The following is a 16,162-nucleotide window of genomic DNA, read 5'->3' as shown; positions in this document are numbered from 1 at the left end:
CTTCGCAAAGCGGAAAAGAGGCAACTGAGACCACTTGACTAACCACCCCGGCCTCCCAAGTCACCGTGGAAAGGACCAGAACCTGAGCCGGGACAAGTGTGCGTCAGCATCAGAAACCAGCAGGGTTCCCATAAGCAGACGGGCAAGCGTGAGCAGACCTGTGTGGGGGTGGTTTGGGCAAGACCACCAAGGGGAGAGCTGAGCAAGACACAAGTCCCCGTACAGGAAGGTTAAGGTCACCTGGGGTGCCCGATACGGCCAACCTACAAGCTTCGAGCTATGGCGGCCGGAGACAAGTGTGGAAGGGGGGAAGTCATGAGGGAGAGCCAGCCTGGAACCCACACCTCCCAGAAGGCATCAGGGCGCCCCATCTGGGCTGTCTGTGACTTCAGTCTCCTCCTGTCCCCACCCTGTCGTCGGGTGCAGACAAACGGACCCCCGGTCAGGTATTGGTAAAGGGAAGCACTGCTCGTCTGCCCTGGTCGGGCCTGACAGGTCATCCCAGAACCCACACGGTCAGTGATGGAACCGGCCTCTGGCCTCGACAGTGGACGCCCGCCCAGCGGCCTCTGGAAGGTGAGCCCCGTGGGAAAATCACAACCATGTGAAAAAGAGGAGACTGAGTGAAGGAATCACAGTGCATGTTCCCACTAAAAAAAAAAGTTAGTTTAAAAAAAAAGGGGGGGATCCCCTAAATTTACCGTATTTACAAAAAAGACACAGCTTTAATTCAACAAGCATTGAGCTCACGTGAAATGTACCACAACAGAGTTTTTGCAAAGTTAAATGGGAACCACAGAGAGGGGATTAGGACTGAGAAACTCCACCAGAATGTGGAAGAAGGGGATAAAGAAACCAGTGGAAGTGGGAGGGGGCAGACGCGGGAAATCGATGTGGCCGCAGGTGTGAGCCGGGCAGGCCGGGAAGCAGCAGCGACCTGGAAAATCTAGACGAGCCCCCCACGGTGAAGACAGAGTCGGGGGAGGGGGGGGGGAGGTGTCAGCCAGGACCAGTTACAATTAATGAAAACAGACTGACACTGGATGCCACCCGAGTGAAAGTCTTGAATTCCGGGGATAACTACAAATGTCACAGCGGGACAAAAGGGAAGCAGGCCGCCCAGAACAGAAGCCCGTCTCGGGCCCCTTCAGGCAGGGAGCCCCGCGACCCGCGAGTTCCCAGGAGCAGCCACGTCGAGGGCTTGTGAATGGTGCCCCCACTCCCCCTTCTTGAAGAGGCCTGTTAAGGGTCACCGTGGCACTGAGGCAGGACATACAATAACGGAGGGAACCCGGCCTGGGGGGGACGAGGGTGAGCAGAGCAGTCACGGGGGGCCGAGCAAGGGTGGGCGACCGTCCTGAGAGACGATGACGTAAGACAACGACCGAATACCTGAACTCTGTGCTATGGATCTGCGCACGCGTAAGGGGAACCAATCTCGCGTGACCCTTGAACCCGCGGACTCTGGAGTCGGTCCTGGGCTGGAGCCCGGGCCCCACCAGCCGTGCGGCCAGCCCGCACCTGCTTTCCCGGCACCCCCGACCCCTTGCCATCAGCACGGCCTGGCTCCGACTCAGGCAGCCCTGTGGCTCCCTGGGTGAGTCTCCTCCGGTCCCCGGGCCTCCGGGCCCATCCCCGCTCCCCCTCCGCTTGGCTTCAACACGCAGAACGATCTTTAAACACCGGCAGCGGCCTCAGCGATGCTCAGTGTAGAGCAGGCTCCAAACCCCGGCCTGGTCCCCGGACGGGACCCCTCCTGCCCACGCAGCGTCTCCCCCTCCGGCCGCGGAGAACCGCACGTGGCTGCCGGCCCAGCACCCCTCCCACCGGCAGAAAGCAGGGCGCCGCGGCAAGGGCATCCGCAAGCCCAGCGCTCCCACTTGCCGGCTGGCAACGGCACCGTGCGTGCCCTCCGGTGTCCCGTCTGTGCCGCGGGGATGACGACGGGGCCAGCACCTCCGGAGGGCGTCGTGAAAGCTCAGCAGCCTAAAGCACACAGGGGACCTTTCCTAGAGCCTCGCTCATGGCGAGCACTCACCAAGGGAGCCGCGGTCGCTGTTCAACCTGCAGCCCCCATCCATGCTTTCCCTACACCTGCCAGGCTTTTTCTCGATGAGGAAATCCCTCTGTCTCCCTCCTGTCGACATTCCTGCTCGACTGTGACTTTCTGCCTGCCGGCGAGGCTTTCGGGGAGGGTCGCCAGAGGGAGCAGGAGGGCACTCCCAGCAGACGGGCTCTCCCCTCTGTGCCTCCGTTGCCACCCTTGACCCCGGGCTCTGCTATGACCCGCACGCCTACCTGCACCCTCCAGTGGACCGGACCTACAGGGGCAGGAACTGGGCCCGACCAGCCTGAGGGTCCCCAGGGCCCAGCCAAGTGCCCGGCCCATGGTGGGAACGGAAGGGCAGCTTTGCCCCGAAAGGCCTCGCGGACCACAGCTCTGGGTCTCAAAGCAAAGGTCACGGCTCTGCCGTCTGACCGGGGCTTCAGACCGAGGGGCCGAGCAGGAGACCGAGGCTTGATGTGCAGACGCAGGACAGGGTGGCCGCGGGTAAGAGACAGCAGGGAGCCGGCCGCCGCCTCGTGGGCCGGTGGCCTCGATTCAGACAAAGCAGCTTTTGGAGATTTTCAACCGGAGGCACATCGTGTTCAACGAGCAAAGCACAAGAAGCGTGGGGCTGCTCGAGGTGAGCGGGCGCAGGGGCGGAGCCGTCTGGCGAAGGGACAGCACCAGCCTGGCCACCGCGGACTCTAGCCAAGACCCCCAAACACCTCGGCCTCTGGCACGCCGTGGCCGAGGCTCCCTGACCGGCCGGCAGCAAAGTGAAGGCAGGAACCGGCCTCACCGCCGAAAAGGCACGCGGGCACCGACAGCGACCCCCGTCCTGACCTCGCGGTCCGGGCGGGAGCAGCTGGGCCCTGCTCGGGCTCCCCCTCCCCCGGGCCTGACCGCTGCTGCCCTGTGCGGACACACTGCCCCTTCACCAGAGGTCTCCCACGGGTTGCCAGGTGACGACCCAGGCAGGTTAGAGGACGGTCACCGGAACAGAGGCTCGACTCTGGACGTCCGTCTGAAATGCAAGGCCACAGGGCGATGACGGCCCGGTGGGGGCCACAAATAACGTCTTCCCAAGGTCAAAGTCTCCTTCGGGCTCTGGACACACCTCACGAGATACAAAACGCAACCCGTTCTGGGCGCTTCTTCACCTGCTCATTCTGTCGAGCACAGCCCGCGTCTTCAGACGAAGCAGCTGCGGGATTTGGCAAGGGGACGGTCTTCGGAACCCCGTCTTTCCTCCCTGTCGCACCCCAAACACTTCAGGTGAAACCCACGCGGTACACAACGCAGCGAGGCAAATCACGAAGGCCTCTGGACACGCCGAAGTGCGCTGTGCTGTTCCTGTGCAGCGTGGGGTCGGCGGCCCCAGGCAGGGCTCTGAGCGCACACCCGGCAGGCTCGCGGGGACGCGCACGTGCTGCACGCGGCTTCCCCAGGGTCCTTCCCGAGCCCCCCGTCTGCTCCGTGAGGTCCGCGTCTTTGCACCTTGAGAGACTGTCAAGGTCGGCAACTTTGGTGCTCGGGAAATCTTCATCCTTTCTAAGCACGTCGTGGTTTGCGACTAAGGAGCTGGGGGCCGCGGGGACACGACTCCTGGAGAACGTTCACCAGGCTCCGTGCAAGCGGAGAGGGAGCTCCTCCTCCCGGCCTCCGGCCCCGTGACCTGATTCTAGGGTGAGTGTGCCAATGACCTCACTCCAGCCACCTCATCCAGGGCAGATGACTGCTTCTTCCATCTGAAAAGATTTCTGGAAAAGCAGGTCCTAGAAACGCCTTTGGAAATTCTGGCAAGAAATTCTTTCCCACGTCCACTCCCTAGGTCAACTACTCTCGTCTCGTTCATCCTTTTCACTCCTTCTTTCTTTTCATCCATCCGTCCGTCCAGTCTTCTTGAAATATACCCTCCGAGCCCGGTCTGGGCTAAGTCCTGGGGCAGGAGAAGGATGCAGCCTGAGCTCGGTCTCGAGTCTCAGGGGGAGGCACAAAGTGTGACAGGTGCTAAGAATGTAGTTATCCACCAAGGAACGAGCAGCACAGCCTCAGGCTGGTTTGACGCAGGCTTGTTTTCCAGAAGTTCTAGGTTCCTAGGGGCCAGCAGTCGAATGCTACACCGTGAGACCAAACCAAAACGCAAACAGAAAGGCACCATTTCTGAACTCAGTACGAACCACTCGCTCCGACTGTCCGCAGCGTGCATTAGAAAAGTCACAGGGACTTCTTTAAAACGTCATTGTCTCTGATTACGAAAGTCACGTGGTAACTGGGCAAACGTAGGAGCGAAGAGGGAAGAAGAAAGTAACCAGCGCTTTGCTCCCCGGGAGTAACAATGGCTCACGCCGTATGCACACCTCGTCAACGCACAGATGACACGACTCATTCACACCTGAAAGATACACGTGGGTCACGACGTTTACTCTGTAGAAGCTGCTGGCCTGACCCTTCGCAGCTCGCCGCTGCGTCCTTAAGCGTCCTTCGAAAGCAGGCCTACTCTGCGGCCGTCCGGTACTCCACCAAATGGATGTTCCGTGCTGTTTTTTAAGCTCTTCTCTACCACTGAGATCTGGGTCAATTCGAAGCTTCCACGGTTACAGACGATGCTTAAACGTGCCACACACGTCTCTCTGATTGACTCCCTGGGGTCAATCCCTAGAAGCGCGAGCCCTGTATGTTGAGGAATGTGCTTTTTAAAGCATCTGGTGATACGGCCAACTTCCCCCTCGGAAGGTTGGCGCTGATTTATAATATCCCCACCAGCGGTACATCCAAGTGTCCATTTTCCTGAACTTTACCAATGCGGTGTATTCTGTCTTTTTTGTTTTAATGTTTTTATTTTTGAGAGAGAGAGAGAGAGTGAGCGGGGCAGGGGCAGAGAGAGAGGGAGACACGGAATCGGAAGCAGGCTCCGGGCTCCGAGCTGTCGGCACAGCCCGACATTTTTTTTTTGTCTTTTTGACTTTTTTGCCACTCGATAGGTAAGAGGAGACAGTATGAAATTATTTTCATTTGCAGCTCTGACCAGAAACTAAATTTTCCCCATTTGTTGAGCGTGGAACGTATTCGTATTTAGAGCTATTTTTGTTGTCCTGCTCGGTCCTTTGCTCATTTCTCCCTATTGAGTTAAAAATCTGCCTTTTGGTAATTTTCCTCTTTTGGTCCAAACTGTGCCTTCTGGAACTATCCTTCGTAAGATTAATTCTTCCTTCATATGACACCCCCTCAAATACTTAGAGACAGAAATCATGTCTCGCTTTCTCCAAGATAAACACCCCCGGCTCCTTCAACGCCTTTGCACATGGTGCGGTTTCAAGGGCGGTCACTGAAGGCTTCATGCCAAGTCCTACTGGCCCCGTGACCCCGGGCACACAAACACTCGCAGGCACGCACCCACACGCGGCTCCAGAAGGGCCTGCCCTGAGTCACCTCTGTGGGCTCTGGGTACAGTCACCTGCCTGCACCCCGGGCCTCAGACTCCTCTCTCCTGCTCACCCACAAGGACTCTGCGTTAGACTCACCATGACCGTGGCAGTTCTCGTGATGTTGTAGGCGTGGAGCCCAAATACGGCGGTCAGAAGGAGGGCACTCTGAGGCCAGAAACAGGACGGGGAATTTGCCTGGTATCGTAAGAGTGACGAGTTCAGGAGAGGAACTCAGGAACGAGATGGTCTCCTGGAACAGGGGTCCCAAGGGCTGGACTTGGTGGTACCGACCCACACTGCGAGGAGCCTCCTCCAGGAAGCTCTCCTGTCCCCGGGGGGCATCAGGCCCCCCCACCGTCCCTGGGACGGGCCGTCTCCCCACACCCTCCTGCATCACCTGTGCGCGTGCTGGCCCCCCAGCCACACGGCTCCATGCTCCCCGAGGGACGGGCCCGTGTCTGGTGCTCAGCAGCGGGCACAGGTCAGGCCATCGCGCGTGCTCCCTGAGCCACGCTGCTGCGCAAAGTCTCTCTCCAGGCTGTCCACGCCTCTCCTCTGGTTTGCCTCTCGTCAAACAACCTTCCAATGCAAATCTGGCCTCACGGCAGCCTCAGAACCTCACGGGATCCCCGGACGACGGGCGTGAGCATCCCCATCAGAGACGGGGAAGCCCCGCGGCATTATGGGTCACACCCGGTTAAGACATCAGCCTGCAAGGACTCCCACCTTCGCCGGGGCTGGTCCGTTCTCGGGCCCCATCAGGACTGTTTCTAGATCTACAGAGCTGAGGTCTGGGCTCGGGACACCTGTGAAGGCAGCTCGCTCAAAGTCTTGAATCTAACTGGGGCCCTTCAGGCAAGCAGCACCCTGATAATTATGTGTGTTATGATTTATACAGGAAAGAAAAATCTATAAATAAAAAATACACAATTTAAAAGTATATAACACACGCACGTCTGTATGTCGAACTGATATATATGTATATATATGGCAAACATTAAACACATCCGACTCTTGGGGCGCCTGGGTGGCTCGGTCGGTTAAGCGTCCGACTTCGGCTCAGGTCATGATCTCGCGGTCCGTGAGTTCGAGCCCCGCGTCGGGCTCTGGGCTGACAGCTCGGAGCCCGGAGCCTGTTTCAGATTCTGTGTCTCCCTCTCTCTGACCCTCCCCGTTCATGCTCTGTCTCTCTCTGTCTCAAAAATAAATAAACGTTAAAAAAAAAAATTAAACACATCCGACTCCTGGAATAATTCAATTAAACTTCTATGACCTATTTAACCTCCGTTGGTATCACCTGACGCGTCACATCTGGACTCCAACAAAGATTTACAAGGCGTGCTAAATGGCAAGAAAAAGCACAGCCTGAGGAGACAAAGTCAGCATCTTAACCGGACTGCACTATGACACAGACTGAAATTGCTGGACAGGGAATTTAAAATAACTATAATTAATATGCTAAGAGCTCTAATGGAAGAAGCAGACAGTAGCAAAACCGGATGGGTAACACGAGTAGAGGGGCAGAAACTCCAGGAGGAAACCGAAAGGAGATTCTAGAAATAAAAAACACCGTCGGAGACTCTTGGTTTCGGCTCAGGTCACGTTCTCACCGTTCGTTGAGTTCGAGCCCCACGTCGGGCTCTGCACTGACAGCGTGGAACCTGCCTGGGATTGTCTCTGTCTCCCTCTCTGTCCCTCCCCGGCTCTCTCACAAAATAAATAAATAAACTTTTTAAAAAATTCAAACAAAAAACACTGTTGGAGAAACGAGCAGTGCCTTCGACAGACTCATCAGCAGACTGGACGTCGAGAAGGAAAGAATCGGTGAGCATGAAGATCTGTCGACTGACACTCCCCAAACTAGAATGCAAAGAGGAGAAAAGAGTGAAAAGATCCAGAACAGAAGACGCCCGAGTCGCAACACAATTTCGAACGCGACATAATACGCGGGCAGTCGCGATCCCAGGAGGAAGAGAAAGGAGACGGAACAAAGAAAATATGTGAAGACACAGCGTTCAAAAATTTCTCCTTTTTTTAAAAAAGTTTATTCATTCTGAGAGACAGCATGAGCGGGGGAGGGCCAGAGAGGGAGAGAGAGGGAGAGAGAGGAAGAGAGAGAGAGAGAGAGAGAGAGAGAGAGAGAGAATCCCAAGTGGGCTCCATGCTGTCACGGGGCTTGAACTCATGAACTGTGATCACGATCTGAACGGAAGTTGAGAGTCAGGTGTTTAGCCAGCTGCGCCACCCAGACGCCCCGACGAATTTTTCAAAAGTAAGGACACCAAACCACAGACACAGGAAGCTCGGAAATTACCAAGCGGTATAAATAACCAAAAACCAAAATAAAACGAGCTTCTGAGGCATGTAATATTAGAACTGCAGAAAAGCAAAGACAAAGAGAAAAAACCTTGAAAGAAGCCAGAAAAAAAAAAAAAAAGTCCCACACGGGCTACAGGAAAACAAAGGTACCAGTTCCGTGAACTTCTCGTCAGAAACCACAGGAACAAGGAAGGCGTGGAGATCTGAAGTGCCGGGGGAAAATCAGGCCAACCTAAAACCTTAAACCCAGCAGAATTATCCTTTGAGAGTGAGGGAGAAATAATGAACCTGGGAAAAACAAAAATAGAGACTTCACCCCCCGGCAGAGCCGTCCTGCGGTAAATGTTAAAAGAGGTTCTTCAGGAAGGAGGAGACAATATGGGTTAGAAACTCGGATACACATAAAGGAAAAAATTAAGGGGAAATACACTTTTTTATTTTTGTTATTTTTATTTCAACCTAATTTTTGAGTTTACTTATTTCTTTTGAGAGAGAATGGGGGAGGGGCAGACAGAGAGGGAGAGAGAATTCCAAGTGGGTTCCATGCCATCAGTGCACAGCCCGACTGGGGGCTCGAACCCACGAAGGGTGAGATCATGACCTGAGCCAGGATCGAGAGTCGGATGCTTAACCGACTGAGCCACCCAGGCGCGCTTTTCTTCTTAATTGAGCTAATATATTTCCGTGTGTTCCCGGCAACAACAGTAACAATGTGCTCATGGGTAAGTGTAGCCCATGAGAGCGGTGTTGTGGGAGAGGGAGGGAGGAAGGGAAGCTGAGTCCAGGGACCCTCGCACTACCCACAAAAGCAGTACAGTATTATTTGGAACTGGATTTACATTAGGTGTAAATATACATTTCAACTCAGGGCAAACAACAAAGATATTTTTAAGGAAATATTACTGATATGCTAGGAGAGACTATGAGATCCTACAGAACGTTCAGTGGAAACCAGGGAATGCACAGAGAGGGGAGAAGAAAGAACAAATACACGGAATAGAAAACACGGTAGGTATTGAGTAAACTATATGAATAATCCCATTAAACGTGAATGGTTTAAATACACCAATTAAAAGTTGTATGGTCGGAGTGGGTAAAAACACTGGACCCAGCAACACATCTATAAGAAGCTCACTTTAAATATAATGACACAGGTTAGGGGCGCCTGGGTGGCTCAGGCAGTTAAGCCTCCGACTTTGGCTCAGGTCACGATCTTGCGGTCTGTGGGTTTGAGCCCCGTGCTGGGCTCTGTGCTGACAGCTCAGAGCCTGGAGCCTGCTTCGGATTCTGTGTCTCTCTCTGCCCCTTCCCTGCTTGCGCTCTCTTTCTGTCTCTCAAAACTGAATAAACGTTAAAAAAAATTTTTTTTAAACTATGACACAGGTTAAAAGTAAAAAATGGAGAAAAACACCCCATGCTTACACCAATTCAAAGAAAGCTGGAGTCGCTGTATTATTTTCAGACAAAGCAGAATTCGGAGCAGGGAAACTTATGAGGAAGAAGGAAGGGCATCACACACTGACAAAGGGGTCACTTCTCCAAGAAGACATAAAAACCCGTAGCGTGTATGGACCATACAACAGAGCATCAAGAGATGAGAGGCAGACACGGGCAAAACCGGAAGGAACAGGCAAGCCCTCTCTCTGTTACAGTTGGAGACTTCAACACGCCTCCCTCAGCGATCAATCCATCGAGCAGGTGAAAATCAATAAGGACACAGTCGTCCTTCACAGCGTTATCGATCAACCTGACCTCGCGGGCACTTAAATACTCCATCCGATAACAGCAGAGTCGCAACGTTCTCCAGCAGACCGGGAACGTTCCCAGAGCCAGACCACTTTCGGAGCCATCGCGGGGACGCAGATGGTCGACAAGACGTATATTCCTTTGCTTAATAACAGATTGATTAATAACTCACACGCCATAAAACCCGCCATCTTCAAGGGCACAAGGCAGTGGTTTTCAGATCTGTAGACTTGTGCAACCGTCACTCCATCTGATTTCAGGATTTGTGTCATCTAGAAAAGAAACGCTGTACCCGGGACAGCCACGCCCCCCTTCGTCCCGCCGCCCAGCACCTGGAAACCACACGTCTACTTTCTTCCTGGAGGGATCTACCTTCTCTGGATATTGCACATAAATGAAATCCTATCACGGGTCACCTTGGGTGTGTGGCTTCTCCCGCTTAGCGTGACGCTTTCAAGGTGCACGGATATTGCAGCAGGAATCACTTGCCCGCTTCCCCTGTTGGAAGTTTCTTGGCGGACGAACGCTTTCGGTTCTCCCGCGTGCCCTTGGGAGTGGGGTGGCCCGGGCACACGGCGGCCAGGACCGGCCCTCCGGTTTCCAGAAGCAGCCGCACTGGTTTACCGCGCCTCCTGCGCGACCTGAGGGCTGCCAAGGTTCCAGCTCCTCGCCGACGCCTGCCGCCGTCTGTGGCACCGTCCCGGTGACAGTGACAGCTGTCATTTCAGAGGCCACCGCGACCTCACACAGGGCTCCGGGTGACAGACCGCAGGAAGCGGCGGAGGCTCTAAGCACCCGCGCAGGATCGCTCTTTCCAGAAACCTTTGCTCCCGGAAGCGGGACTTGCCCCAGTGACAGAGATCATCACGTTCTAAGCACAAAGAACGACGAGCGCATCTCTCTGCCTCTTTGCGGCACACGCTCCCGACGGGAAGGCACAGTCGGGTGAGGGCACCCAGCCGCCCGGGAAGAACGCACGGCTTACCTGCGGGGGGCCACGCCTTGATGTAACCCGTGCAGTGCACCACGGCGTACTGGGCCTCCCCGTCTTTCACGGGGCCAAGGCCGTTCCTGAAGAAAGAGCATCCGTGAGACGGCTTTCCGCACGAGGCGGGAGGCAGGGACGCCGGGGTCATGCGTGCCTCGGGGGCTTGAATTTCGCCCTCCCGGCACCCTGATGTCCCTCCTCCCCCGGCAGGTGCACCCAGCCCCCTCCCTCCCCTCAGCCCCGCACGCGTCCCACGCCCCCCCCCCCGGCACCCCAGCTCAGGGCGCTCATCACGCCCTCCCCCCCGCGCGGCCCCCGTCACGCGTCGCCAAGGCTCACTGACCTGAACCTTTTCCTCATGGTGGTTATTCTGTTCAGCGGCAGGTGGTCCAAAGGAGCGTTCCCACACCTAGGATTCGGTAAAGGCTGAGGATGAGTAAAGCCCGAAGCAGGCGTACGGGATGGCCCTGCGGTCAGAGAGCCGCTCTGATCGATGCTGGCGCTCTGACGCGGGCTCGCGCACCTCCGGTCCCCGGCTGTCACCGCGGCCGGGGGAGCGTGACCCACCTGGCGATGCAAAGCCTCCCTCATCTCCCCCACCCCCCCGCCGCAGGCCGGACCCCTAAGAAAGACTCTAGGGGCTCCCGATCACGTTCGGGGTCACGCAAGCAGGGCGGTGGGGTCTCTTCGGGCCTCAGCAGAGCCATCAACGCAAGACGCACGTTGCCCGCTGACGGAAGGACGCATGTTCCCAGGCTGCAGCTGCGGCTGCGGCCGTGGGGACCCTCCCTGCCCCTGCAGTGTCCCGTCACTGGCAGCGACGTAACCGCCTCAGCCCGCTGACGGCAAAGGGCAGAGTGGGGGCGACGGAGGCCCTTCTCCGGGAGGCGGGGGCCGGGAGGCGACCTTCTGCACCGCCCCTCTCAATCCCCCCCAGGCTCTGAACATCGAGGGTCGCCCTGCCACCAGGGTACAGCCGGTGCTGTGTGTACCCATCCTTCCATGTGCTTCCGTGTCCCGACTCCAGGGCAGGTAACGCTCTGGACATCTTCACGCTCCGTAGGGCACAGAGGAGAGGCCAGCTGTGCTCTGAGACCGGGGACGGCCACCCACAGGTGCGTGTCCCCCAGCAGGGACGACCCGGGACCGCGCCGCCTGGCCGGCTGGCATCCTCCCAGAACGAACCCGCTTTATTGGGAGGACGAGGTCAGGCGCTCGGCAGACGGCAGAACTGCCTGCCTCAGGGGGCAGTCACGTCCCCCAGAGGGCACCGGGGCAGGGCGGGGCTGCCTGACGTGGCCTGCAGGCAGAGTGACGATGGCACGGAGACGCAGAACCGGGTGTGGTGACGTCCCCGGGGAAGGCGTTCCGCAGGGGGCCGCGTGGTGCTGGACTCAAAATCCGGCAGGTGCTGCCCCCGCGCCGGGGTGGGCGTGCTCTGCTGATGGGGCGCTGTCCGCGGTTCTGTCCCCGGGACGGCGTTCTGTCCCCAGTGGCCTCCAGCACACGGGCACCCTGCCGTCCCCGTGCCTGTCAGCGGACTGAGAGCACTCATCCACACAGGCTAATATGAACTCAGATGCAGTGATCGTGTTTTCCGTCGCCCGAATGCCGTCGTGTGACCTGAGGCAGGTGTCGAAGGGAGTTCCGTCCCGTCTTCCGCAAGAACGGAGGGGCGCTGGCTCGGAGGAGAGGGCAGCCCTCCTCAAGCCCTCTGTCGGCTCCTGGGGCCCAGCGCCAGGCTGGAGGGCGGGTCTCCCCTCTGCACGGACGGCCCTGACGAGTCACAGGTCCGGCAGCAAACGGGAGGAGAGCGACATCTGTGCTGAGCTCCCCTGAGCCAGCCTGGGGCTGTCGCACAGCTCGGCAGAAGCTCAGAAAGGGCAGGAGACGGCCGGGCTCGATCAAGGTCGGTGTGGGGTCCCAGGGACTCGAGGACAGCCTGGGAGACCACGAGCCGGGCAGCGGGGACAGGCTCCCGTGCCAGGGAAGAGAGGGCGGAGGCCGCCCTGCCACCTGCCTGCAGCTGGGGCTCCCGAGGTTTCTCCTTCTGCGGCGGGGATGCCCCGGCCCTCGTGTTCAGGACCCCTCAGGAGCCTCTGCGGGGAGCACGCCTTCCCTGCAGGAACGTCCTTCACCCCCCTTCCCTGCCACCGGCCCGCAGCTCCATCTGGGGCTTGTTGGCCCCTCCTCGCCCCCCTGCCACAGGAGCGACCCGGGGGCTGAGGCTCGACCTCTCCTCCAGCCCCGCCCACCTCCCGGTGACCTCATTCAGTCTCCAGGCTTCGGGGAGCATCTCGGTGACGGCGGTCCCCAAGTCCGTACCTTCGGCCCAACCTCTCCCTTGCATTCCAGAATCCTGCGTCCAGCCGCCTCCTCACTCGCACCCTTGTTCGTCCCCCCTGCGGGTTTGTCCCCCCCACACAGGCAGAGTGAGTTATTTAACGTGATTCAGAACGTGTCATTCTTACGAGAAAACGCCAGTGGTCTCCTGCCTCGTTCAGAGTAAAAGCTGTAAGTTACCCAACATCCCCACCTTACTTTACTTTAATTTTTTTAATGTTTATTTCTGAGAGAGAGAGAGACAGACAGACAGACAGAATGCAAGCTGGGGAAGGGCAGAGAGAGAGGGAAACACAGAATCCAAAGCAGGCTCCAGGCTCCGAGCTGTCAGCACAGACGGGGCTCCAGCCCACGAACCACAAGATCATGACCTGAGTCAAAGTCGGATGCTTAACCGACTGAGCTACCCAGGCGCCCCCAGCCCAACCTTACTGATGACCATTCTGCCCACCACGGCCACTCACCCTGTTCCTTGGATAGTAACCTTATTGTTGGTTAAACACAAGAACATCCCTGCCCCAGGGCCTTTACACTTGCGGTTCCCTCCACTTGGTATTTTCTTTCCCCACGTAGTCCCAGGTCTCCTGGGACATCTCCAAAATGCCACCTTATCACTGAGACCCCCCACCCCCACCCAACCTACGTAACATGTGAACTAACCACTCCTCCTCCTCCTTAAATTTGTTTTATTTTCCTCAAGAGCACTTACTGCCATCTGACATTCCCTGTCTCTACTTGGTACTTTTGTCCATCCTAGATCTCCCTTACTGAAGTGACATTCTACAAGCTCAGGGATTTTGTTTGCTTTACTCAGGGCTGAACCCCGGCCTGGCACAGGCAGGCCCTCGATAGATGTCTGAATGAATGAATGAATGAATGAATGAATGAATGAATGAGGGGCACTGCCTCGTCTTACAGCCCCTGCAATTCCACGTCCCGGCAGATTCGACTCACCAGGCACCCCCGCCCCACCCCTACAGGGCCTGGGGCTGAGGGTACAGGGACTCTGAAGCCTTGTTCTTTCTTCCAAGGGGACAGAAAATTCTCTAATTACCCCCCAGTTCAGTCACTCCTGCATTTCCTCCACACCACGCGTTAACCACGTACACACTCGGTGTAGATCGCGGGCGGCTCAGAGAAGGTAACTCCAAGCCCCTGTCCTCAGGGCAACCGTTGCTGACTCACAGAGCCCAGGCATTTCCACCTGAAGCATCATGCGACAATCTAATAATTAAACGCTAATGAAAACGTGTGCTTTGGCACAGGAGACACAAAAGCGTCCAAAATCGACCCATCTTACATAAAACGTGTTGAACAATATGGTGCCTGGAGGGGTTGGAGTTCAGAAGGGTCCTGAAGGACCGGGAGAAAGTTGGGACCCAGCCGACAGGGGAAGCCAACCCAGGAGGGGGCAGGGACGGGCAGGAAGTCAGACAAGGTGGGTGGGAGGAAGGGGGACGCGGCGTCCGAGGTGGACCACGGGGTGTGTAGGCTCACGTGCTGCAGCCGGGACCACGGGGTTTCACCTCAGCAGAGCCCGTCAAGGCTCCTACTGGTGGAGCAGAGGGAGCGGCCGCCCACTGCCCGCCGCCCGCCGCCCCGCACAGACCTCATCTACCCGCCACCCACGGCCCTCCGCCCCGCACACACCTCATCCTGCAAATGAAGGACCTCCGCGAGCCCATGCACATCCTCATGGAGGACTGCTGTCCCTCTTTCTTCACCGTCCCCGTCTTCAGGTCCAGGATCCGGCCTAAGCGAGAGAGGGACACGTGTGAGCCTCTGCCTCGGACGAGGGCGTAGGGCGGGGAGAGCTTTCTCCAAACGCTCTGCAAATGAGGGCACACGGGGCTGCACGGATCGTTTCTTGGATCCCCAACATTCTCGGGCTGGGAACACCGCGGGGTCACAAAACCCGTACGATTCTAAATGCCTCGTCTTCTTCCGAGGACAGTCTGTACCTGCTGTCCCTGCTCTGTCCTAGGACACCACCTGGAGTCATTCCGACTCGGTTTCTCCCCCATCATTTCACGGAGACACGTTCGCCGCGGTCCCCAGATGCCAACCCCAGCAGCCGCTGCCCGTGGTCTCCTCTCCTCTCCGAGGAGACCCCAGCTGGGCCATCCTCTCTCCTCCCGCCGCGCCCCCCTACCGGCTTCGTCCACGGCCGGGACACCGCCTCTGCACCCCACGCCTCCGGCACCGGCCCCTGCAGCCCCTCCGCCCCAGCCCGAGACCACCCAGCACCACCCACTCCTCCCCGACATCAGCCAATGCACCCCCGTCAGCGCGGAAATCCAGGTCAGAATTCCAGACACCATGTGGGAGTCCTTCCCGCCCTCCCCTCCTGCACCCCCATCGGTCTCTCCACCTCCTCCCCCTGCCTGCCTTCCCTCAACTGACACTCGCTGGCTCCCAACCTCCAGCATCCTTTCTGTCAGTGCCCCTGTCCCACGGCCTCCAGCTGTGTAGACAGCACACATCTGACTGCCCGCCTGGGCTCCAAAGCACATCGCTCACAGGAGCCCCCGGCAGAGCGTCTCGGCACGCGGCCCTGCCAGCCACGGCGCCTCGTTTCCGCTACACTTCCCGTCACCCTGCCCGAGAGAGATGTTGTGGGAACCACCCGTCTAGTTTGACACGTTCTAGAAGGCACATTTCTTAAAAAAGTTAACAAATAGGCGAAGTTGCTTTCAGTAATAGATCTGGAGTATTACCATTTCACCGTGTAGAACACTAATGGGCAATGTCTCATTTTTTTCTTTTTTTTTTTTTTGAGAGAGAGAGAGTGCACACGCGCACGTGCGTGACCGAGGGAGGGGCAGAGAGAGGGAGACAGAGAATCCCGACACAGGGCTCGATCCCACGACGCTCGGATCGTGACCGGAGCCCAGATCGAGTCAGACGCTTAACCGACTGAGCCCCCCGGGCGCCCCTCATTCTTTCTCTCTGGGTCTTTGCAAGGGATGTGTCTCTCACACACGGGGCACATCTCCACTCCAACGAGCCTGTTCCGGGCGCGTGGCGAGCACACGTGGTCGGTGGCCCCTGGACGGGGTGTGCGAGCGGCTCCAGACACGGTGCCCCCGCGTGCGCATCTCCCGGGGCCTTGCGCCCCACACGTGTGCACGCGCAGGCCTTTCTGCCAGCTCACGCCCCGTTCCACGTGAACTGTCATCCTGGTGAACGGCTGCTCGTTGTCCAGGGCCAGCTCGGGGGTCACGACCCCGGGGAGTCTGTCCCTGGCCCCCGGGCAGGGCCCCCCCCCCCCCCCCCCCCCCCCCGTCCACG

At 57.8% G+C, this 16,162-nt stretch overlaps 1 protein-coding gene across 3 annotated transcripts in view; it reads right to left on the bottom strand.

The window, feature by feature from the left end:
- Positions 1 to 16,162, bottom strand: part of ARNT2 (aryl hydrocarbon receptor nuclear translocator 2) — a 148,135-nt gene that overhangs the window by 54,495 nt on the left and 77,478 nt on the right. For all 3 annotated transcript variants that reach the window (XM_042940820.1, XM_042940822.1, XM_042940821.1), the window contains exons 6-8: positions 14,522 to 14,624; positions 10,872 to 10,937; positions 10,526 to 10,611 (exon numbers count right to left, since the gene is read on the bottom strand). In XM_042940820.1, the coding sequence (XP_042796754.1) occupies positions 10,526 to 10,611; positions 10,872 to 10,937; positions 14,522 to 14,624 (255 nt within the window). The remainder of the gene's footprint in view (positions 1 to 10,525; positions 10,612 to 10,871; positions 10,938 to 14,521; positions 14,625 to 16,162) is intronic.

Source organism: Panthera leo, chromosome B3, assembly GCF_018350215.1.
Source record: "Panthera leo isolate Ple1 chromosome B3, P.leo_Ple1_pat1.1, whole genome shotgun sequence".
Classification (NCBI taxonomy): Eukaryota; Metazoa; Chordata; class Mammalia; order Carnivora; family Felidae; genus Panthera; species Panthera leo.
Note: the sequence above shows the minus strand (reverse complement) of the source record. Positions and strands in the feature narration are given on the sequence as shown.